General features: G+C 35.0%; 2 protein-coding genes across 14 annotated transcripts in view; both read right to left on the reverse strand.

Moving 5' to 3' along the window:
• Positions 1–26,484, reverse strand: part of LOC129746877 (potassium voltage-gated channel protein Shaw) — a 470,858-nt gene that overhangs the window by 276,327 nt on the left and 168,047 nt on the right. The window lies entirely within an intron of this gene.
• The window catches only part of LOC129746878 (potassium voltage-gated channel protein Shaw-like), a 423,808-nt gene that overhangs the window by 60,314 nt on the left and 337,010 nt on the right, over positions 1–26,484 (reverse strand). For both annotated transcript variants that reach the window (XR_008737394.1, XM_055740795.1), the window contains exons 3-4: positions 18,705–18,822; positions 17,160–17,354 (exon numbers count right to left, since the gene is read on the reverse strand). Coding sequence is in view for 1 of the 2 variants with exons in the window: in XM_055740795.1 (XP_055596770.1) it covers positions 17,160–17,354; positions 18,705–18,822 (313 nt within the window). In the remaining variant the exon portion in view is untranslated. The remainder of the gene's footprint in view (positions 1–17,159; positions 17,355–18,704; positions 18,823–26,484) is intronic.

Consider the following 26,484-nt stretch of genomic DNA (forward strand, 5'->3'; position numbering starts at 1 on the left):
TCGAGCTGAGAAATTTTCTGCCGAACATCCGTTGTCGATACGCTCAATTCTGGCATCACCTCTGCCGTGACTTGCAATTCTAATTCTGCAACCAAATCGTTTGCGTTGTAAATGCTGCGAAAATATTCGGCAAATAATTCAGAAGCCTCAACGAAAGTGCTAGCACTTTTGTCGTTGAAACAAATGTTTTTTGGAACTAAATTTGCTTTGCGCTTGGAATTGACGTACTTCCAAAAACGCTTCGGTTCAGCTTGAATACCTTTTTGAAGTTCATGCAAATATGTTATACGCTGGGCTCTATGCAAAGTGTTCAAGGCATGAGACGCAGCTCGGTAAGCAGTTTTATCCGACTGAGCTTTGCTTTTACGATAGGCGAGAGTGGGGATACTTGATCCCCTTTTCTTGTTTCCACCACATCTTTTTGGAAAAATTTAGCAACTCGCCGTCTTTTACATTTTCTGAGAGCTTGTAACTTCAAGTTTCTATGCTCCAAAAATTAGAACGATAATTAAACCCGTCGATGAACTAGAAGCATTTTCGTGGGAGTAAAAAAATTGCGATTTTTCTGAAGTTAGGGGAGACTTGATCCCCTATTGAAGGAGACTTGATCTTTTATTCAGGAACCCCTAATCCTTGTATAAAAATCAAACAAAACCCCAAGATAGAATGTTAATTGACTATTTTGGTCATGTTTGTTCTTATTTCACAATTTATAGCAGACATAAGAAGAAAATTCTATAACTTTGTCTCAACGCTAATATCATAGCATACTTCAAGGCGCTATTTTTTATAATTAAGAGAAAATTAATTATTTTTGCTCTTTACTTCAGACAATTGTTTGATAAATATTAGTTTTTGGATAAATATTAGTAATTTCGTAATCAGCAATCATAACGATCAATTCAGAAGAAGAATATGCCGTTTGGAAGGGGGATCAATTGTACCCAACTCTAGGGGATCAATTGTACCCACAATCAACATTTTAGAAAACTTTTTCTGAAAAAAAGTTGGAAGTTTTCCATTGCTTTGAAAATATGGCATTATGAAGTTCATTTTACGCTTGAACGATTGATTGATTGATTGATTGAAATTTTTCAAACAATGTTCAATTACTGAAACAATTATTTTGTTAAAAGATTTTAAACAACAAGCATTGTTATTTTTCTCATTTTGGCACATTTTTCTAGAACATTTGATCTTTGTAAGACATTCCAGTTTCGAGATATAGCTAAGGAATCAAGTATCCCCAGGGATCAAGTATCCTCATTCTCCCCTACTTATTGTGTTTTCTTCTTTTATCTCTGAGAAGACGAATTGTTTCGGCGTTGAACCATTCTGGGTATTTAGTTTGATTCGGCCTTTTTTTGACTGTTCTACAATGCTCTAGCAGTATGCCGTAAATAACATTGTAGAAAGACAAGACATTGAAATCAATTACGCTTTCAACTGAACGAAAATTTTCTGCAACATTATCGAAAACTCCAAAACCGCTTAAAAATTCAAACATCATTTGAACGCGAGGTCCAGCGTGATCAACATTAAAATCTTCATTCGAAATAAAAACGTTCTCCCATTCAACCTCCAGTAGTGATTGAGAAACAGCTGCATCATCGAAATTCTTGAAATCAATCATTACCTTGTTTTCTTCAGCCGACTCTGGATCCGAGTAATGCAGTTTGTCTACATTGACACTTACAACCATGGCAGTATGATGCGACTCGTTCTGTAACAGCGGTACACATTCTTCTATTTGGCAGCTTTCCACGTCGTTTGTAAATAACAAATCAAGAAAGCGATTGTTTTGATTTGGTATTCCACAAATTTGAAACAGGTCCGATGCAGCCATGTCGTCAACAAGAACGGCTTCCTCTGGTAAGCGAACGTTATACGGTAACAGATGAAGATCAGTGTCTTTATCTCGAAACCAAGACGTATTTTTCAAGTTGAAATCACCAATAACAATCACCTTACTTTCAGCCGGCGCGTTATTAATTAACGCTTCAATACTTGCCGTATGAGATCGATATCGCTCACAACTGGATCCAGGCGGTAAGTAACTGCAGCAAATAATAATTTCTGTTCCGTAACAGTTTAACGGTAACTTCTTCGTTGCAGGTCGACTCATTCACCAAAGTGCTGGCAAAACGATTGTTCACAGCAATTAATACTCCTCCACCCGAAGTTTTATCTGAGTTCACAGAAGTACGGTCACAGCGGTTGAAAACGATTCAGGAAAAATCATCTGATCATTGATTGTTGAATCTAAATTCGTTTCACAGAATGCGAACACATCAAAGTCGAGCTCGATCGCGGACAGAAAAACGGCCTCGAGTCTCCTTCTACTGCGGATGCTGTTCATATTTTGGTAATATACACTCAAGCTCAAGCTATTCTGTTTGACCACCGAGCAATTGATTTTTCTTATTACAGGCGGATTGATGCGGTCCGCAAAGCCATCGTGTGAAGTTGCAGTTGAAATACTATTGCTGGGAGAACGATAGCTGCATTGTTCCGTCCGTGCGCCGAGCCAAAGACGAATCGACAATTGGCTGATCGCCGCTGACTGTTGGTTGTGCGTTGGAAGCGGCAGCAGAGGGGAAGGAGGAGGCACTCTGTGGACCGAACCGAAATATATCGGCGTTTCGAGTGAATTTGAATTCAAATTCACGAAAATAAATTCCTTTCTGCCAAGTCGAGGCGGAAAGGGCCTTTTCTCTGTTTTCAATATCAATTCCCACCTTAAATGAAACGTATGACAACTCATCCAAACGCATTCCCTTCGGTACCAATTTCACAGCTTCTATTTCGGAATCCACACCCAAATTCGTTTTGACCAACCTGACGATTTCGTCTACCGTTGTTTGAGGATCGAACTTGGAAAGATGCAGCCAGAATTTCGGATTATCTTTAACAATCTTAATCAAACCAACCGAGTCAACTTTACTACCCTCTGTTTGTGCTCTTGGAGTTAGTTGAAAAGGGTTTGAGTTAAGATTCGTTCGGTTACGTTTAGCGCTGGGAGGCGGCATTGTGAAGCTTCCCGGGCGCTTTGGTGTACGGGGATTATTAATTTGTAGAATCGCATTTATTTTCTCACTATTTATTTTTATTTCGTTTCTCAGCTCTTCCAGGACCCGATTGTGTTGTGCTTCCATTTGAAGCAGCGCAGCATTGGTTGATGCTAACGCTGCTGTGAAAGTTGCGTTTTGCATTATTTTGTTACAAGCAAGACACATCCAGCGAATATGTGTGTTTTGCTTGATAGCATCATGCAATTCGGGGGAAACTTTCACGCATTTAAGCTGGAACGATGACTTACAAAATCCTTTACAGGTGATGGCTCCATCTCGGGGAACGGGGTTAGCACAAGAATTGCAACAGTCAACCATTTTAGCTCAGATGGGCTTGCGTTTGTTACGGCAAAACACAGTTTGTATTTATTTATTTTTTTGCAAACAAACGTTAGTTTTTTCGAAACACTTCAAGTTTTTCGTAGAAGACTTAGTTTTAAAAAGGCAATAGAATCAATTTTCTTAATTTTAAACATAAACAAACATTAAAAAACAGAAAATTAAAAACTATAAAACGACTTGTAAGCATAAACTTCTTCTTCATCCCGCGTAATCGCAGGTTGTAAAGAACGCACCCTTTGCGACAGAGAAAGAAACCATCAAGTTACAGAGAGCTTCTAAACGAGAACAGAATCGAAAGGAAAAATTAAAAAAAAAATCTCAATAAAATATGTTGTATACCGTCATCTGGGGCATCATGCAACACTTTTAAACTTCAATGGCTTCTAAAAACCTAATGTCCACAGATAATCCTACCGTTTGTACATCAAAAGTTTTAAGGTTAATGGGACATCAAATTAACGTAGTCAGAAAAATAATTGGTTCCACCAGTTATTTTTTAATATACAAAACATGCGATTTTCACCCTACTAAGAAAAAGGGGTAAGTTGCAAAAACCTTTGATTTTATGAAAAATTTAAAAAAAAGTATGAATAGTTAAAGCTTTTGATATATTTGTGATACAGTTGAGATAGAGAGAGATGTTTTGATCATTTTACGATTTTTTTTTTGAAGCTAATTAAAAGGCCGCTGGAAGCTGAATAGAAGGTCATCGGGACTTGTTTTGGAACTTGAAAGTTTCAATAAGAACCTAAATTTTGAGCTGCATAAAACGTACTTCATATCAATGATGGGGCTGTTGGGATAGTTCGGATAGTTGAAAAGTGTTGCATGATGCCCCAGTTTAGGGAATATTATAAATATCTTGAGTAGCAACACAGAAGATTGGAGACATAGACTCACGTATGCTGGATAGCAGAATTAATTAAAATTTTTCTTTTAGACACCCTGGTGATACATCATCAAAAATGCAGAAGCATCCATAGACCACGAAAAACATGAAGTTGTCTATACAAATCGGTAACGAACCGGAGAGTAACAATTTCAACCGATAATTACTTTAATACTTTAATATTGCTAAAAAATATTCAAATATCAAAGCCCTTTTTGAGTCAAACATCGTGTCACGATTTGATAGTTTTCAACAACAAAGCACCAGACCAATTTCGGATCACAACATTGAAAGCGAAATCCCGACCTAGCCCATCGCCGAAGGGCTCATTAATATTGCCTCGACTCCGACAACGATTTATGGCTTTCCCCTTCTTCATTTTTTACAACACATTCCATTATTGCAACATTGTTTCCCAGTCCCCATTCAAAAAAAACCAGAGCGGAAGGTTGAATTAGTTCCCTGCTGGGCAAAAGGATTGCTGCCTCATTTAGGATCCATTTTATGTAACTTTTTCCTTTGTCTGTTTTTCATCGTCAGAAACAATGCTGCACAATCTTTCTATGCTGTTCGTTGCTTGAGACGGATTTGGTTAGGGGGTGTTTCTGTTGAGAAGAAAATCGAGCGAATACGACAAAACAGTGTAAATGAATTCGCACGCGTTTCCACCTTCTTCCACCCTCAAGTCCATCCAATTTTTCTCCACCCACCTCACCAAGAAGGTCCAAGGGAAAAACAAATCTGCCAATCAAAGCTTCCTTCCTTCTACTGGACTGTTGCTTGTGCAAATCCACAAACGTTTTTCGGGTTCAAAAACTGTTGAGCAATCCATCTCCAAATGGGAAATGCGAACCCTCCGAAATGGGTGGATACTTTATGCAAGAGTGCCTATTTTCGAACGGGTGCTGATTTATCGGTCCGTTTGTAAAAGATAAAGAGCTGTTTTCCGACCTCCTTTCTTCGGCCCACCCTACCCAAGTAACAATTTTAGCTTTATTACGGTCAGCAAAATATCGTTTGGACTATCGCATTAATCTTCATAAAAAGCTATAGCGCATTCTATAACATCACCTGGACTCTAATAAAGCCAAAATCAGGCTATTTGGCCCTACCCTAGAAACGTCATCAAGACATATAATTGTTGGTCATCAATGTTGGTCACCAAAGCTTTTAAAAAGCTATTATTAAACATGTTAGAAATTTTTGTTTTTTTCGGTTCTGTCAGTTCTCGGAGTTTATTTTTTTATTTTTTCCAGCAACCATAATGGTTGATGAATGATGATTGCATTATTCAGATATGATCTGGTAAAAATAAAACCAAAAAAAACCTACGTTTTAACCATATATTGAGCGTCTTTTCTACTGCCAGTCAAGATTTTAGGTAAAATGTATATGAAAAAGTATCTTAAAATAAATGCGCCTCGTCAAATCTGATGGTCAATCATGATGGAATTGATGGAAAAAGGCCTGAAAAAATATTTTCCAATGCTTGCATTGTGAATCCATCAACATGGCGTCATTTTGTGCCCTTCGATTTTGCAACCAACATGGCGTGAGTCAATTCATTGTTTTATTATGGTTTAATGATGACCCCAAAAAAAGCTACGATTTGACGTTTCTCTCGCAAGCCAACCAATTACACGCTAAGGTTGAGTTCCTCATTTCTGAGTTGTTAATCATTAGTACAGTAAATGAGGACAGACTTTTTGAATGAAAAGGGATTGGTTTTGAATGACCCGTGGAATAAATCATGAGTTGAAGTCAAATTTCGTTGTCTGACGCCATCTTAAAATCCAAGATGGCGGCTTCCGCTGAACTTTAAAATGGTGTAAATGACTTGAAATCGCATGAAACTCCAACAAAATGGGTATCGGGTGAAAGGGCTAAACGAGTAGAAGTTGAATTTCGCTATCAGACGCCATCTTGAAATCCAAGATGGCGGCATCCGCTCAACTTTTAATGCTTAATGCTGACAAAAGGTCGCATTAAACCACCACTATACGGGTATTGGGTGAAAGGGCTAAACTAGAAGTCGATTTTTTTCTTTCCGACGCCATCTTGAAATCCAAGATGGCAGCTTCCACTGAATTTAAAATACTGTTAATCAATAAAATCGCTTGAACACAACTTTTTTTCACGTAATACTACATTAAAACTACTATTTTAAGACAATTTAGATCATTTTAAATCACTTTTATTATTTTTTCATTATGTTTCTAATGCATTTAGCACTTTTCTTGTTTTGTTTATAGTTTTTGTTTTTTTTGCCATTTATGTAATTCTATTATTCCTATCATGCTATTATGTTTAAATTGTATTGGCCTTATTCTAACGAAAACTATATCAGGTATCAGAATGGGGGTAGGCTTAATAGCGGCACGTTATCCAAACACACGGGAAAATTGTGCCTAGCCTTTTTTTATCCAAGATTTCATCATTTACCTGAGAAACCTGAAAAACCTATAAAAGGAAGAAATAAATTCAATCTATTTAAGATGGCATAAAGCCTTTCCACTAGGGATTATTAGCATTAAAGCTCTTTTCTACATTCGGTAAGGAATGATAGAATGTTTTTTAAGTTTAATTTCTTAAACTCAGATTCGCTTAAAGCGTAAGATCCCAGAGTACGAAAACGTAGTCTGGCAAATGAGGGACAGTTACATATAAGATGGAAGGGATCTTCCACATCTGATTCACAACTACCACATACTGGAGATTCAGCACGCTGAATGTTGTGCATGTGATAGTTGAGTTTACAATGACCGGAGAGTGCTCTGATCAAGATGCTGCAATGAAATTTATTTAAAGTTAATAAGTAACTCGATATGATTGGAGATGGTTTTTCTAAAAATAATTTAGTTTGACGACAAGTGTCCAACTCTTCCCAGTATCGTTCATGCTGGTTAGAGGACCAAGTTTGAATTTGGTTTCTGAACCAACATGGTGATATTGGGACAGCCGGCTCTGGTCCGTAAAATTCCTTTTCCGACCCAGCTCTAGCGAGTTCGTCGGCGCATTCGTTTCCAAAAATTCCCTTATGTCCGGGTACCCATAGAAGGTTTAATCCATTGCCTTCAGCAAGTTCTTCGATTGCTTTCCGGCATGCGATTACCAGTTTTGATCTAGAACTGGAAGCACTGAGTGATTTGATAGCTGCTTGGCTATCCGAACAGAAATAAATTGTTCTGAACATAATCTTCTTTTGAAGTGCAATTTGCACTCCATACATAATAGCATATAGCTCAGCCTGAAAGACTGTACAATATTTTCCTAGAGGTTGAGCATATTCTATGTTCAACTCGTGACAGTAAATTCCTGCACCTGCACGGCCGTTTGATAATGAACCGTCAGTATAGAATACAATATGAGAGGACATTTGGTCCTCTACGAAACCTGATAACCATTCTTGAGGAGAAGGAAATTTGACTTTAAACCCCATGTAGGGAAAACTACTCGAGAGTGTTAAATCGTTTGGCGCTAGATTAAACTTGTTTAATCTAACTAATTCAGGCCACACATTTGTATGACTCGATGATCTTTCGATATTTCCTGACAGCCAGAGACCAACTGCCTGTAGACGAAAAGCACATGAGAAGGCTTCCTGTTTTAGGAACAAGTGTAGAGGTTTGATAGAAAACAGAGCCTCTAGTGCTGCAGTAGGAGTTGTAGTGAACGATCCGGACATCCCCAAAAGACACATTCTTTGAAGGTGATTTAGTTTAGTCCGAACTGTTGCAACTTCTCCTTTCTGCCACCACACTAGACACCCATAGGCCAGAATTGGTCTTACTATTGTGGAATAAATCCAGTGAATATGTTTAGGTTTGAGTCCCCAGTTTTTTCCGATTGCACGTCGGCATTGTCCGAAGGCCATGCATGCTTTTTTGATTCTGAATTCGATGTGATCAGACCAGTTTAATTTGGAGTCAAGAATGACACCCAAATATTTAACATGATTAGACACGGTGATTTCGGAACCATAAAACAGCAGAGGGCGCACCCCGCGGGTGATACGTTTTTTAGTAAATAAAACAATGTTAGTTTTTAGAGGATTAACTGAAAGTTCTACATGAGAACACCATCGTTCAACAGAGCGCAGAGCTTGTTGCATTATATCAAATAATGTGCTTATGCACAAACCTCTTACCAGCAGAAGATAATCATCTGCGAATCCATAGGTTGGTATTCCACGGTCATTGAGTTTTCTCAACAAACCGTCTGCAACTAGGTTCCACAAAAGAGGTGATAGTACACCTCCCTGTGGGCAACCACGTGTGCTAACTTTTGTTATTGAAGCCTGTCTTAAAGACGAATGAAGATTCCTGTTACTTAGCATTGCGCTAATCCAGTTAGTTATAACACTAGGCACTCCATGAAGTAGTGCCGCATCCATTATTGATGTAAACGAGACATTATCAAATGCTCCTTCTATGTCTAGAAATGCTCCTAGACATGATTCTTTCTGTGAAAAACTATTTTCAATATTATGTACTACGTTGTGCAGAAGAGTTAATGTTGATTTTCCTGTTTGGTATGCATGTTGTGTCGCATTAAGCGGATGTTGGACAAGGCATTCTTGCCTGATATGATGATCAATTAAACGTTCAAGTGCTTTTAATAGAAATGAACTTAGACTAATAGGACGAAAGCTTTTGGCTTCGTCGTATGATGATCGTCCCCCTTTAGGGATGAATTTCACGGCTATCTGCCGCCAAAGTTTAGGAATATATCCATGAGCAAAACTGCTTATCATTATTTTTCTTAATATGTGTTTGAAATGATCGAAACCTTTTTGAAGCAAAACTGGAAATAAACCGTCACTTCCAGGAGATTTGTATTGAGCAAAACCATCGATTGCCCATTTGATCGATTCTGTAGTAACTATTTTCCGAGCAAAATGCAAGGAATCTAGACTTCCAGAAAAGAACTCAGGCTCTATCGATGAATCTTGATCAACACATCCTGGAAAGTGAGTATTGAATAGACAACTTAATGTATCTTCGTCGTTTGATGTATAATCACCACTAGGGGTTTTAAGGTATGAAACCTGATAATCTTTTGATTTGGCTAAGACTTTATTTAACCTACTTGCTTCGTGCAAGCTTGAAATGTTTGTGCAGTAGCTCTGCCAACTTGAGCGTTCGGCAGCTCTTGTTGCTTTCCGGTAAGCTCTGCGAGCCAACTTGAAGGCATCAAAACCTTCCGTGCGCCTTCGGTTCCAAGAGCGTCTGCAGTTTTTTCGTAATTTACTGAGATTTGAGTTCCACCATGGTGTACTGTTTTTGTTGAATTTCAACGTTCGTACGGGACACGCTTCTTCATAAGAATTTAAAATAATTTCGGTGGTTTTTGCAACCACTTCATCCAACTCAGAAGGAGTAGTAATTTCAGGTGTATATCCATGAAATTTAATAGCAATATGCTCCAAATAAAGGTCCCAATTAGTTGTTCTTGGATTTCTGAATGTAATTGTTTCTAAAAACTCACCTGAGTGTTCAAAATAGATAAACCTGTGGTCAGAAATCGATTCTTCGTTAGGCACATGCCAATTTGAAATTTCCTGAGAAATTGTTCTAGAACAAAGTGTGATGTCAATCACCTCTTCTCTGTCACACCTAACAAAAGTTGGTTTATTTCCTACATTTAGAATTTCTAAATCAGTGCTGCTTAAATATTCCATTAAATTTGAGCCTCTCAGATTGATATCTGAGCTACCCCATACAAAATGATGAGCATTGGCATCACAGCCTATTACAAGAGGTGTATTTTGTGATTCACAGAATGAAATGACATTTTTTAAATCATCCGTAGGGGATGATTGTTCATATGGTAAGTATGCTGAACAGTAGACGTATTTTCTATCAGGCAGCGAAACCTGAACGACGCAAATATCTCTTGTTGTTAGATTGGGTATAAGTGTTGCATTTAAAGAATTGTTTATCAATATACATGCACGAGGCATTATTCGGGCATTAGGCATTCCAATTACACTGAACACAGTAAAGTTTGGTTTGAGCAAATTCCCTAAGTAAAAAGTTCCATTTCGGAAATAGGGTTATTGATGCAGTTCCATTAAGGATTAAACGACATAAGTTAAGTGTAGCGGTTCTTTTGTGCTGCAGATTTATCTGTGCAACCTTAATAGAAAGCATTTCTATCAAAGAATTCCACACATATTTCCATCACACACAAGAACCTCTGCACCTTCATATCGACGCATGAAGCGGGGTATCCCATACAGGATGAAAATTTAAAAATCGTGTGTATAATCTGAATCCCACGAGTTGCCAGGAAAAATACGGCCCTTTGCACCAGTGCCTGGCTATAGTGCAGACCTTAACAACGTTCTGCTTAAGGTAGGATTATTATACACCCTCCTACCCCCACTTTGGGGCCCACAGGCACAGAACCACCCTGAAGCGGGTGTTTACTTTGCCATGTTTTTTTTGCCATTTATGTAATTCTATTATTCCTATCATGCTATTATGTTTAAATTGTATTGGCCTTATTCTAACGAAAACTATAAGGCTATGTTGTTTCTGTTAACCGTCTGATTTAGGCACATGTGCCAAATTCGATGTTGCCAAATTCGATGTTGCCAAAATCGAATGTTGCCAAAAACGAACAGGGTCTGTATTGTGGTGGTTTTTGTGGGATTTTCAGTCACTTACAGATTTTCAGAGAAACGCGAAAAGAGATATTTGACTTCTATGATTTAGCCTTAGCACCCAATACAATATATTTGGGAGTTTCATGCTATTTTCATTCATTTACAGCAGTTCAGCTGAAGCCACCATCCTGGATTTCAAGATAGCGTCAGAATGCAAAAATAAACTTTTTATAACCTATCCCAATTGACAAACACCCATATTTTGGAGGTTTCATGCGATATTCAATGATTTAGAGCATTTTTAAAGTTTATAGAAAGCTGCCATCTTGGATTTCAAGATGGTGTAAGATAGCAATATTCGACTTCTACTCGTTTAGCCCTTCCACCCACTACCACCTGGGTTTCATGTCATTTTAAGTCATTCACTACATTTTAAAGTTTAGCGGAAGCCGCCATCTTGAATTTCAAGATGGCGTCAGATAGCGAAATTCAACTTCTACCGGTTGATTTCTTTCAACTTATACCCCTATAATATAGGTTTTATGCGATTTTCAGTCATTTACAGTATTTTCAAGTTGAGTGGTAGCCGCCATCTTGGATTTAAGATGGCGACGGGCAACGAAATTTGACTTCTACTCGTTTATTACTTTCACCTAATAACCATATTGTGAAGGTTTCACGATATTTTCAGTAATTTACAGCTTTGAAAATAAAAGCGGAAGCCGCCATCTTGAATAAATGATGGCGTCAAGCAACAATTTTTTTCCTACTATTTGGGCCCTTTCACTCAATACTCATATTGTAAAGATATTCATATCACTTTCGGTGATTTCAAATTTTCAAAGATGTATTTTTTTAAATTTTAACTCAAAACCAACACTTACCAAAAATGTGTAAAAATGGGAGTTCCAATTTAAATATGTGCTATCTAATCTGAGCGTGTTCTGTTTTGACATCTTGATCGAGAACTGTCACTAAGTTTTATGGCGGTTTAATAATCATGCACTGAGTGCTATTATAGAACATGCAAAAGAAAGCTTGGAGCAAACTTCAAGGTTTGTGTTTTATTATAGTTTTAAAAGAGCATTCATAACTCTCTCAAAATAACTAAAACAGCATGTTTAATAAAAGTTTTATTAGCGTTTTCAAAACCATCTGAAAACATATGGTCGAAAAAAAATTATAAGCATTCTGCATGACCATAATAAAACCGCCATAAAACGAGCTGCACAAAAAATGCCATAATTAAACCATTATAAAACTTCCTAATGCTAGTTGGCATAATCTGTGTTACTTGGGTAAGGCCTAAGGACACGCCCACGCTTATCGGTTGAGATGGATTAAACTGGGCAGCACAACATAATTTAGCAACCGGAGGTTTTGCTTCAAGTTTCCCCAAATGTTGAGATTTGAAGTTGCCAGTTCGTCCTCTGGCCGAATGCTAGCGCAGTGCCCCTCTGTTAGTTGTGGGACTTAGAGGATCGATTATGGTCCCGGATTTGGACCGTGCCACTATAACAGACAAAACTGTTGCGGCAAGGCAAGGTCCAACCTGTTAGTATTACACTATACCATACTATATTTCTCCGCAATGGCCTCAGGGATCTGCATCCAGTCAATATCAGCCAGCCAACAACAACGGAGGAAACTCTCAATCCCTCCATGTTTCCTAAGTTTGGTCAGTGCCGGAGTGGTTTATGATATGTAAATTAGCAGGGGATTTAGGATTTAGTACCGCTGCTGTTCTGTTGCGTCGTTGCTGCGCTGCTGTGCGTACCGTATACTTTGCCAATAAAAGGACACAGTTGCAAAAAGTTTCTCAAAATCTTGTCAAAGAATCAAAAAATGAAATTTGTCGCACTAATGTCCTTACTTAACAATAAATCGTAATTTTAATCCTAAATAGATATGATCACTGCCTTCTAAACGTAACAAAAACTCGAACAGAAAAAAAAAACTATTCTCAATTTCTCGGTGCGTGGTGTACCCAGTTCAAATTCTTCTCTTATAAGGCTTTCACAGGGTGTGTGTTTTATTTCCTTCCTTTGCTTAAGGCAGTCATCACTAAGAAGGAATTTATACAGGTGGTATTAAGCCTGGGATTTGGCGCAAAATTAATAGACCGTAGGGGCCGAGGTTTGCCGATGTGCAGCTGATGTTCCTCGACCTAAGTTTTCAGAAGTTAAAGTCTCTCTGTAAGAGCGAAGATAATGGCAGCCCCTTAATTTGACTCAAAACTAAAAAAAATTAAAATTTTCATTTTACTAAAAGAAAAAAACATGCAACGAAGTGTTAAGATCATTTTTTAAACCTATTTTTTCGATTCTAAAACTATAGCACTATGACGAAATCCTCACCAAAAATTTATCGAAAGCAAGAATAACAAAAATGACAAAATTGACAAAAATGACAAAAATGACAAAAATGACAAAAATGACAAAAATGACAAAAATGACAAAAATGACAAAAATGACAAAAATGACAAAAATGACAAAAATGACAAAAATGACAAAAATGACAAAAATGACAAAAATGACAAAAATGACAAAAATGACAAAAATGACAAAAATGACAAAAATGACAAAAATGACAAAAATGACAAAAATGACAAAAATGACAAAAATGACAAAAATGACAAAAATGACAAAAATGACAAAAATGACAAAAATGACAAAAATGACAAAAATGACAAAAATGACAAAAATGACAAAAATGACAAAAATGACAAAAATGACAAAAATGACAAAAATGACAAAAATGACAAAAATGACAAAAATGACAAAAATGACAAAAATGACAAAAATGACAAAAATGACAAAAATGACAAAAATGACAAAAATGACAAAAATGACAAAAATGACAAAAATGACAAAAATGACAAAAATGACAAAAATGACAAAAATGACAAAAATGACAAAAATGACAAAAATGACAAATATGACAAAAATGACAAAAATGACAAAAATGACAAAAATGACAAAAATGACAAAAATGACAAAAATGACAAAAATGACAAAAATGACAAAAATGACAAAAATGACAAAAATGACAAAAATGACAAAAATGACAAAAATGACAAAAATGACAAAAATGACAAAAATGACAAAAATGACAAAAATGACAAAAATGACAAAAATGACAAAAATGACAAAAATGACAAAAATGACAAAAATGACAAAAATGACAAAAATGACAAAAATGACAAAAATGACAAAAATGACAAAAATGACAAAAATGACAAAAATGACAAAAATGACAAAAATGACAAAAATGACAAAAATGACAAAAATGACAAAAATGACAAAAATGACAAAAATGACAAAAATGACAAAAATGACAAAAATGACAAAAATGACAAAAATGACAAAAATGACAAAAATGACAAAAATGACAAAAATGACAAAAATGACAAAAATGACAAAAATGACAAAAATGACAAAAATGACAAAAATGACAAAAATGACAAAAATGACAAAAATGACAAAAATGACAAAAATGACAAAAATGACAAAAATGACAAAAATGACAAAAATGACAAAAATGACAAAAATGACAAAAATGACAAAAATGACAAAAATGACAAAAATGACAAAAATGACAAAAATGACAAAAATGACAAAAATGACAAAAATGACAAAAATGACAAAAATGACAAAAATGACAAAAATGACAAAAATGACAAAAATGACAAAAATGACAAAAATGACAAAAATGACAAAAATGACAAAAATGACAAAAATGACAAAAATGACAAAAATGACAAAAATGACAAAAATGACAAAAATGACAAAAATGACAAAAATGACAAAAATGACAAAAATGACAAAAATGACAAAAATGACAAAAATGACAAAAATGACAAAAATGACAAAAATGACAAAAATGACAAAAATGACAAAAATGACAAAAATGACAAAAATGACAAAAATGACAAAAATGACAAAAATGACAAAAATGACAAAAATGACAAAAATGACAAAAATGACAAAAATGACAAAAATGACAAAAATGACAAAAATGACAAAAATGACAAAAATGACAAAAATGACAAAAATGACAAAAATGACAAAAATGACAAAAATGACAAAAATGACAAAAATGACAAAAATGACAAAAATGACAAAAATGACAAAAATGACAAAAATGACAAAAATGACAAAAATGACAAAAATGACAAAAATGACAAAAATGACAAAAATGACAAAAATGACAAAAATGACAAAAATGACAAAAATGACAAAAATGACAAAAATGACAAAAATGACAAAAATGACAAAAATGACAAAAATGACAAAAATGACAAAAATGACAAAAATGACAAAAATGACAAAAATGACAAAAATGACAAAAATGACAAAAATGACAAAAATGACAAAAATGACAAAAATGACAAAAATGACAAAAATGACAAAAATGACAAAAATGACAAAAATGACAAAAATGACAAAAATGACAAAAATGACAAAAATGACAAAAATGACAAAAATGACAAAAATGACAAAAATGACAAAAATGACAAAAATGACAAAAATGACAAAAATGACAAAAATGACAAAAATGACAAAAATGACAAAAATGACAAAAATGACAAAAATGACAAAAATGACAAAAATGACAAAAATGACAAAAATGACAAAAATGACAAAAATGACAAAAATGACAAAAATGACAAAAATGACAAAAATGACAAAAATGACAAAAATGACAAAAATGACAAAAATGACAAAAATGACAAAAATGACAAAAATGACAAAAATGACAAAAATGACAAAAATGACAAAAATGACAAAAATGACAAAAATGACAAAATGACAAAAATGACAAAAATGACAAAAATGACAAAAATGACAAAAATGACAAAAATGACAAAAATGACAAAATGACAAAAATGACAAAAATGACAAAAATGACAAAAATGACAAAAATGACAAAAATGACAAAAATGACAAAAATGACAAAAATGACAAAAATGACAAAAATGACAAAAATGACAAAAATGACAAAAATGACAAAAATGACAAAAATGACAAAAATGACAAAAAATGACAAAATGACAGAAATGACAAAAATGACAAAAATGACAAAAATGACAAAAATGACAAAAATGACAAAAATGACAAAAATGACAAAAATGACAAAAATGACAAAAATGACAAAAATGACAAAAATTACAAAAATGACAAAAATGACAAAAATGACAAAAATGACAAAAATGACAAAAATGACAAAAATGACAAAAATGACAAAAATGACAAAAATGGCAAAAATGGCAAAAATGACAAAAATGACAAAAATGACAAAATGACAAAAATGACAAAATTGACAAAATCGACAAAAATGACAAAAATGACAAAATCGACAAATTGAAAAAAATTAAAAAAAATGAAAAAAATTGAAAAAATTGAAAAAATTGACAAAAATGACAAAATTGACAAAATTTTACAAATTGACAAAAATGACAAAAATTTAGAAAAAAATGAAAAAAAAAACAAAAATTAATAACTGCCATTATGTCATAATTAATTTGATTTTTTCAATTAATTTTTCTATACATGATGACGTACCTTAGAGAAAATCTTCAGAAAAACCAAGATTAGAAGCCAAACCAAATTAACGATATTTAGCAATCGCTAGCACAACTGACTTCCTAGCATCTAGCTAGCCAGTTGTGCGTTCAGTCTCAAGAGAACCTTGAAACGAGCCGATCGGGATTCCACACTCTCATCCTCCCCAACCTCACACCCTCGCCAAAAATCGTTGTGTAATATTTAGAACTGAAGCTCCCATACCAGAATATAAATTTTATAAGGATTTTTGACTAAAATTCCAAGCTTTTAATTCTAATATTGTACAAAAATTTAAAATTTAAAAATAGTTTCGATGGAAGTTTAATACTATGAAATTAAGTTGAAAATTTAGATTTCACATTGGCTAAAATAGGATTTTTAGAATATTTCTTCGATTTATGAAATTAACTACACAATGTTCAAATGAAAGGACTTCACAAAAAATCATTCTTTAGCTGTGAAAATGTACTCTTTAAAGTATTATTTAGAAGTCGAGTTTGAAGGTAAAATGAGTGATTTTATTTCACCTTAAATTCAGGACTACAATCCACGATCAAAAACTGATAAAAAAATAAAATCAAGTTTCTTTCAATTCAAAAACAGAAACACATATTAGTTCTTAAAAGTTTCCATCAAGTAAATCAATCCCAAAAGAATTAGAACATTAGAAATTCACTCACCTTGGCGGCGTTGGAGCTGTACGGTTCATCGAACAGGGACCAGATCTGCGGCTTGACGTGCTGCCACCAGCTCACCTTGCCCTTATTGTAAGCGTCTTCGAAACCGAACTTTTTCGCTACCTCTTCGTCGGTAGGTTTTTCCGTATCTAAATCTAGCCTATCTAAAACAGCCAACGTTTCCTGCGTATTGCGATGCTGGAAAATGAAACAGAAAGAGAGAGAGAGAGAGGGTGGGGAAAATGGAAAAGAGAAAAACAGATTAAGTAGGACGGATACTCTAAATTAGTGCGATTAGTAGCATCATTTGGGGAAGATGAGCTGCTAAATCTACTTTTACATTAGCCTAGAACTGGTTTCCCGAGCCGGAAAAGTATTTAATGGTGCAAATATTTTACCGAACTGGATTCTTTTCCGACAGGGGTGAAAACAGTTTTCTTGGTTACACGACAGACATGTGACATTTTATATTTTTCCAGCTAATCTACAAGTATAACAAAAATGTTTAAGACTACCAGAGGACGTTATCTCACTCAGGAAACTCACTTTCGTAGAAAAGCCAACACTCATTTTGGAGCGTCCCACAATGACATGACGCTTTTTTACTTGGTCGTTAACAAATTGTGACATGACAAGATGATGTGGTAAATCGTTGGCATTCTGGGCGAAATTCTTGATCAAAAAAAGTGTAGCTTGTGTCCGTTTGGACGAGAAAAGAAAGCAGAAGGAATTGAGGAAATAACATCATTGATGATGTAGAAAATCATTGACAAGTCTTATCTAAACTTTCATGCTCGCAAAATGCCATTAAAACTTCAATTTCAATGAATATCCTTTTCAACTGTTCTTATTTCTCTCGGATGCTGGAACATTTCAATGAAAACCAGACGACATCCGGTGGAAATTAGTGCGGCACCTTTACTGGGTCATGAACTTTCGCAAAACTTTTCCAGAACCGCATCATTTCTTGCTGTCTTCTACCGGCTTCTGGTGGAGGGTACTTGGCATTCTTCGGCATTCCACCCGGCAATGAGGCATGAGCCAAATGACGACACCGGCAAGCTCTCGCGTAAGCTAGTCGAAAGATGTCGTTCTGTGGTAGGAAATTCTTGAACGGAAACTGGAGAGAATGTTCTCTGCCATTTTCTAGGTTGGGAAATGGGTTGTTTGCAAATTGAAAATATCTCAATGAAAAGTAGAAATGCTCAGTGGCGAAAATGACATAACATTTGATTCAAGGATTTGAAAAATTCCAGAAACATTTCCAAAGAAATTGGTTTTTCTGCTTTGTTTAAAAAAAATTCATGTGAGCGTTTTACTAAAAAAGTGCTTAGTTTGTGTCAGCCTGTGAAAAACTCATGTTAACATTGCGAAAACTTTTATCGCAATTGATAAAGGCTTCTGCCAATTTTTAATTTATTACCGTAGTATGAATGGTATCAAAGAACAGCACTTATACAAACAAAAAAAGAAAAAATCCAAATCGAGAAAAAGGTAAACTAGGATATGTGTAGGCCTAGGAAGCCACCATTGATAAACTTTACTCACCTGGGTGTACGTCATCCAGCAGCACGGCTCTACCTGGTTGGAGTCCAAGCCCCAAAACGAGAGCTCCTCCTCAAACAGTGGTCCACAGACATCGGTTGGGTAATGGAGCTTGCCCGTCCTGCGAAAAAAAATGGAAAGAATTGATAAATCGGTATCGGTTTTCAGAACAGAAAAAGGGTTTCGACATGAAATTTGTTTCCAATACGATTGGTTGGTGCGAGCTCATGAGTTTCGAAAAAAAAGCTACACAAGTAGCTGAATTGAAAACAGCAGATGATCCTGTTTCTATCTTGAAAGTATCAGGAAATTTCTTATCGGAAATGAATAAATCTTCGTTAAATTTAAATTCACCCAAATACTTTGCTAAACTACAATGGATTTTTTTACACGATTGTTGTATGAGTGTAAAATAAGAAAAGTGGCCAACTTAGGCAGGTAAATTGGGTGATCTAAATGAAATCAGGAAGCTCAAAGACTTGTTTTGGATATTGTTTACTGCTACAGTTGTTCCGGAACTTCCGTAGGGTCCCCCAGTAGCCATTCCTGTTCGTGATTCTGTTGAACATCTTTTTTTGAGCCAAATGACCACTCAGGAATGGTTTGGAAAAATGCGGGAATGTCTAGGACATGGGTAGCTAGGATTTTCACCTATAATGACTTATTTTGAAGCTACTGGACAGCAGAAATAGTAGGTACTTATCTCTTTACAAAAAAATTCGCATTATAGATCCGCCTGTGAACTCTTAATGTAGATACATTAAAGGAAAAAGATGTTGGCATACATTCATCCATTTCAAAAACCTTATTATTGAATTCAGTTTCTGCCTTTCGGTAGCTTAACAATAAGGCAATTCAGGTGAAAATTTTGGGCCATCCATGGTCTAGGATTTGTATTGGACAGGTTAGAAAACCGTCGTATTTCGAGAAAATTGTTTTAAAAAAATCGTTGAAAACCGTGTAAAATAAGTTTTTTTTTTAAAGAAATAATCTAGCGAAAACGGTTTGTGAGTGATATTCGATATACTCCTACCTAGTAGAACAATAAGCATAGCTATTATACTGGAACATCATTTTGCCGTAATGGCTCTACTTACATCAGCGCATTTTAACCCGTTGCATTGATCTAATAAGAATGATACCGACGGTTTTTCATCAAATAAGCTTCGGATATTAATTAAACCAAGTTACTTGTAAAACTTCGAAATTCTGCTCCAAGAGGGAAATCTCCTGTCGTTTCGTGGTTTACCTTTTCCGTTTTCTTGACCAGACGATCACTTTAGGTGAAAAAATGAGGCGACGAATGCAAGCGCCTATCAATCATTGAGCATTTTGCTTGTAAATTTGCATAAAGGTTGCTGAAAGCGTATAGTTCACATTGTATTTTTTTTATGTAATTTGAAAGTTAAGAGGAATGTTGCAAATTTATTTCGCGCAAACTTCAGAAAAAAAACACTGGGACGTTTGAAACCAACTAATAGTAGAACTGCATCTCTGATGCATGTGATTAAACATTATTACGCAGCTCTAAGAACCAACAGAAAAAGATTTGAGGTCCAAATGGTCGTTTAATTAGTGGTAAGGAGAAGAGTTTTAGACGGAATCTCTATACTTAGAAAAGGAAACTAAGGACCCAAGTAACACAGATCAAGCTAACTAGCATTTTGATGTTTTATTATGGTTTTATTATGGCTTTTTTTGTGCAGCTCGTTTTATGATGGTTTTATTATGGTCATGCAAAATGCTTATATTCTTGAATCGACCATCTGTTTTTAGATAGTTTTGAATACGCTCATAAATCTTCCATTAAACATACTGTTTTAGTTATTTAGAAAGAGTTAGGAATGCTTTGTTTAAACTATAATAAAACACAAACTTAGAAGTTTGCTCCAAGCTTTCTTTTGCATGTTCTATAATAGCACTCAGTGCCTGATTATTAAACCGCCATAAAACTTAGTGACAGTTCTCGATCAAGATGTCAAATCAGGACACGCTCAGATTAGATAGCACATATTTGAATTAGAATTCCCATTTTTACACATTTTTGATAAGTTCTGTGTGTTGATTTTGAGTTAAAATAATGAAAAATTATAAAAATCTATGAAAACTTCGAATTACCGGAAGTGGAATGAATAACTCTACAATATGAGTATTGAGTGAAAGAGTTCAAATAGGAGGAACAAAATTTGTTGCTTGACGCCATCATTAGTACAAGATGGCGGCTTCCGCTTTTATTTTCAAAGTTGTAAATAACTGAAAATATCATGAAACCTTATTAAAATTGTTATTATGTGAAAGTAATAAACGAGTAGAAGTCGAATTTCGTTGTCCGTCGCCATCTTAAATTCCAAGATGGCGGCTACCACTCAACTTGAAAATACTGTAAATGACTGAAAATCGCCTCAAACCCTTACAATATGGGTATTAGTTGAAAGAAATGAACCAGTAAAAGTCGAAGTTCGTTATTTGACGCCATCCGAATTCAAGATGGTGGTTCCCACTGAACTTTAAAATGTTGTATATGACTTATAATCGTATGAAACCTCAACAATATTGGTATTGGGTAAAAGGGCTAAACGAGTAGTAGTCGATTTTCTCTTTCCGCTTTACTCTGAAATGCTGTAAGTCACCCAAAATCGCACAAAGCAACCACAATACAGACCCCGAGCGTTTTTGGCAACATTCGATTTTGGAAACATCCGATTTTGGCACATGTCCCTAAATCAAACAAATAACAGAAACAACATAACCTTATAGTTTTCGCTTTAATAGGACCAATACAATTTAGACATATTAGCATGATAGACATAATACAATGACATAAATAGTGGAAGCCGCCATCTTGGATTTCAAGATGTCGTTTGATAGAAAACTTCGACTTCTACTCGTTTGGTCCTTTCACACAATGCCTATATTGTGGGAGTTTCATGCGATTTTCAGTGTTTAACAACATTTTAAAGTTCAGTGAAAGCCGCCATCTTGGATTTTGAGATGCACCTGATAGCAAAATTTGACTTCTTCTAGGTTAGCCCTTTTAGCCAATACCCATATTGTGGGTGTTTCATGCGGTTTTTTAGTTATTTACAGCATTTTAAGGTTCAGCGAAAGTCGCCATCTTGAATTTCAAGAGGGTCTGATAGAGAAATTCCACTTAAACTGATTAAGCCATTTTACCCAATGACCATATTGTGGGAATTTCTAGTGACTTTCAATGATTTCAATCATTTTATAGTTCAGTGGAAGCCGCAATCTTGGATTTCAAGATGACGCCTAATTGCGAAATTTGTATTCTACTCGTTGATCCTTTTCAACTTATACCCATTTTGTGGAAGTTTCATGTGATTTTCAGTGATTAACAGCATTTTAAAGTTCAGTGGAAGCTGCCATCTTGGATTTCAAGTTGACGTCCGATAGCGAAATTCGACTTCTTGTAGTTTAGCCCTTTCACCAAATACCAATATTGTGGGCCTTCCATGCGATTCTCAGTGACTAACAGCATTTCAAAGTTCAGCGGAAGACGCCATCTTGGATTTCAAGATGGCGTCGAAAAGAGAAGAATCGGCTTCTTCTAGTTTAGCCCTTTCAACCAATACCCATATAGTGGTTGTTTAATGCGACTTTTGGTCATTTACAGCATTAAAAGTTCAGCGGATGCCGCCATCTTGGATTTCAAGATGGCGCCTGATAGCGAAATTCGACTTCTAATCGTTTAGCCCTTTCACCCAATACCAATATTGATGGGATTTCATGCGATTTTAAGTCATTTACAACATTTGAACGATCAGCGAAAGCCGCCATCTTGGATTTCAAGATGACGTCAGACAACGAAATTTGACTTCAACTCATGATTTATTCCACGGGTGATTAACAACCAATCCATTTTTATTTAAAATGTATGTCCTCATTTACTGTACTAAGAATTAACAACTCAGAAATTAGGAACTCATCCTAAGCGTGTAATTGATTGGCTTGCGAGAGAAACGTCAAATCGTAGCTTTTTTTGGGGTCATCATTAAACCATAATAAAACTATGAATTGACTCACGCCATGTTGGTTGCAAAATCGAAGGGCACAAAATGACGCCATGTTGATGGATTCACAATGCAAGCATTGGAAAATATTTTTTCAAGCCCATTTTCCATCAATTCCATCATGATTGACCATCAGATTTGACGAGGCGCATTTATTTTAAGATACTATTTCATACACATTTTACCTAAAATCTTGACTGGCAGTACAAAAGAGGCTCATAATATGGTTAAAACATTGGTATTTTGGCTATTAATTTTACCAGATCATAAATATCTCAATAATGCAATCATCATTCATCAACCATTATGGTTGCTGGAAAAAAAAATAAAACTCCGAGAACTCACAGAGTCGAAAAAAACAAAAATTCCTAACATGTTTTATAATAGCTTTTTAAAAGCTTTGGTGACCAGAATTGATGACCAACAAAGATATGTCATGATGACGTTTCTAGGGTAGGGCCAAATAGCCTAATTTTGGCTTTATTAGAGTCCAGGTGATGTTATAGAGTGCGCTTTAGCTTTTTATGAAGATTAATGCTATAGTCCAAACGAAATTTTGCTGACCATAATAAAGCTAAAATTGTTACTTGGGGAGCGACTTCATAAGAAGTTTTGGCCAAAACTTTTTTTACAATTACAATAATAATAATATTTATTAAAGACTTTTTAACCATGGAACATACTATTTTCCAAAATTTTTTGCATTTTTTGATGAATTTTTAAAAGATTAATAAAAAAAATGTAAAAACGTAGGATTCATTGATAGAACAAAGATATCTTCATGTTTCGTCCATCTAGTCATTACAGTGTATTTAGCGATAGCTATTGTCGCACCAAGCGAATATTTTCGTAGCTATATTGTTATGCTGTTTGGATATATCTACGTTCCTTATACATTTTAGAAAGATCGTATGAAAGTTGAAAGAACAGCATTTACCTACCAAAAAGGAGGTGATATTCATAAATAAATTTAATTTCTTTCTTAAGTGACAAAAACTACACAAATTGCGCGCTATCCAAAACCTCATTCGTTCTTTTCGGAAGAATGCAAGTGAGCGCATGATTTTGATCTCATATCCTTTAAATCGTTGCCACCGGCAATCTTTTCCAGTTCTCTCATTCGTCAATATTACTTAATTCTCATCTGATTTGTGGCCATCTGGATCATATCCGATTTAAACTGACTTCAGACGACATACTATACGATTCTTTTACTATGCAGTTAGAATTGAGATTCGCCTTTAGTTATTCGGCTTGACCGTGTGATGATACAAACATTTGCACCGTATTTATCATCAGCAGCAAACTAGAACAAAGTGTTTTGGTTTTGTTCCGGTAATCAAGCGGATCTTTTGGTGCCAAAGGGGAATTACTGTTCCGGATAAACAACTCTGTGAAGCATCGGAATCCGTAAGTTCATCAAGAATTATTCATAAGTTTAATATTTTTGCATTTAGCATGATTTAAGCAAACTATGTACTGGTTTAAAAAACACATTTAGCAAGAATACGGTTTACAGATTTGACTCCATTTGCAAAACTACTGATCCGATTTTCATCACAAAAACTATTTTGGAATCGTTCAAATAGCTACTTAGTTGTTATTTAGTTTGAATTGTTTAGTATGTTGAAAATTCAAAATAAGCTGTAACGTGGTCGTCTGCATCATTTTAACTTCTTTTCTCATTTTTTCCGCTATTCAAATGATTCCTTGATTTCTTTCCGGAGCTGAGATCCAATGAAAAATACTGTGTTGTTTTAAAGCAGTCCTTCATCATCTCAAAGAAGTCAATTATGAAGAAGAAATGACGAAATTAGTTTTTGTATGGAAGAAGCTGCTTTCATATGCTGCGATGGCTTCTCGAACAAAAATCGCTCATGCCATTAAGCGACGCGTTTTCTCCTTGATGGAGAATTGCCATGGAAGCTGGATAGTGGAAGGCCACGGTCTGCACGCATTTTAAAAATGATAAAATTGATCAAGATGGAGCGGAATACAGTAAGATCAGAGGCTGGATAAAGAAGCGAATATCTCGAATTCTTCCATGCAACCATTGGTCAATGATGACTTAAAAGCATCATCAAAGCCAAGAGAGAAGCAGCGACTTGAGCGCTCAAAGCTATTTCTGTCTTATTTGATGAAGAATGAGCTAATCGTTGTGTTCTTATACGAGTAACTTCATTTACCCATCAAAATTTTTGATGAGGCGCTTAGAGGAAAAGGTTTTGATAAAAAAATATATAATTTGAGTTTTGCACCAAACGAAGATTGAGATATAAAGAATTATTTGGTGGAGATAATGAAATTGACTTACTGTCCAATGTATTCACACTATTTGACATTTATGGGATGAATAAACCACGAAGGTTTTAAATCCCACGAAATAAAAATAGAACTACTTGACGTATATCACAAGGACAATTTACCTTTTTATAGATGGGCAATAAAACTTTAAATCGATGGAAAAGATTTTGTTTTAAACATGCAAATAACAGATATTATTTATGAATGCATATTCAAAAACTTATCAATTTTGATAGCGCGTTGATAAATCTGTATTTTTTGTTTTCTTTTAATTTTGTTTGGTCCGCGAACTTATCTCTTTTTGAGTTTTAGGCCCACTCGTTGAAAATTTGCCATTTACCATTAAAGTCATATTGATATTGAGAAAAGTGTTTTTGAAACATGATGGCAGATTTTCATATTTATTATGGGTATGGGTTTATGGGTTTATGGGTTTATACTGTATATATAAGAAGATGAATCATTGACCTTCATCTCAGCGATCATCACGTTCTGGTTAATAATGTTCATAGTCTTTGAGGGATTTTTTTTATCTTATAAATTTAAAAACGGATATATGTCTGCCTGTCTGTCTGTTCTCTATAGACTCGAAAACTACTGAACCGATTTGCTTTAAATTTCGCAGGTGGGTAGTTTTGAGGTTGGAGAAGATTTCCTTTATGGTTTGAGACCCCTCCCTCTCACTAAAAGGAGGGGGTCTTCCAAATCAAAGACAAATGTTTGCGTAGCTCGAGAACTGATCAAGCTAATTGTACCAAATTGGGCATGTGTTTGGGTACGTGTAGTCGTGTAGTATTTCTAAGAATGTTTGGTACCCCTCCTTTCTTCCAGTGGGGAAATAGGCTTTTAAAAACAGAGCAACAATTGCAGATTGTGGAAAACGACGTTTCAGAAAATAAAATTGAATCATCTTTGGAATGCAATCCGAAACTCCAGTTGCAGCACACAATTGCTTCTGAACTATCACAAAATTTGATATTTTATAGTAACTATGGCAATTTTTGGGTCCAGGGATTACATCAAACAACTTTGCTTTTAAAATGCCCTGCTTGAAATCATCATGAAGAAAAAAATAAAAAAAAGTTTCGAATGATGTCCAAAATAAAAATTTAAATTTAAATATTTTTCTCTAAAATTTCATTTATTTTTGGAAGTTGTAGCGAAGCTCACCTGGTCAGTTAGTTCAAAATAAAATAACAAGTAGGGTTATTTTGTTTTAAGGCAACGAAGATTTTAATACTTTTTAATATAAATTACTCAAGTGAAAATTGAAAATATGAAGGAAATAAATGAGATTTTTACGGTTCAGGAGGTTGAAAAAATTACTTAGATCCTTACATTGTGCTGTTTGCGTACTTAAATTGAAAAGCTCAGAGTGTCAAAATGAACGATCGATGACAAACAGAAATAACTGTTTGACGTTATTTTCTTCAACGTTGATTATTTTA

This window comes from Uranotaenia lowii, chromosome 2, assembly GCF_029784155.1.
Source record: "Uranotaenia lowii strain MFRU-FL chromosome 2, ASM2978415v1, whole genome shotgun sequence".
In the NCBI taxonomy this organism is placed as follows: Eukaryota; Metazoa; Arthropoda; class Insecta; order Diptera; family Culicidae; genus Uranotaenia; species Uranotaenia lowii.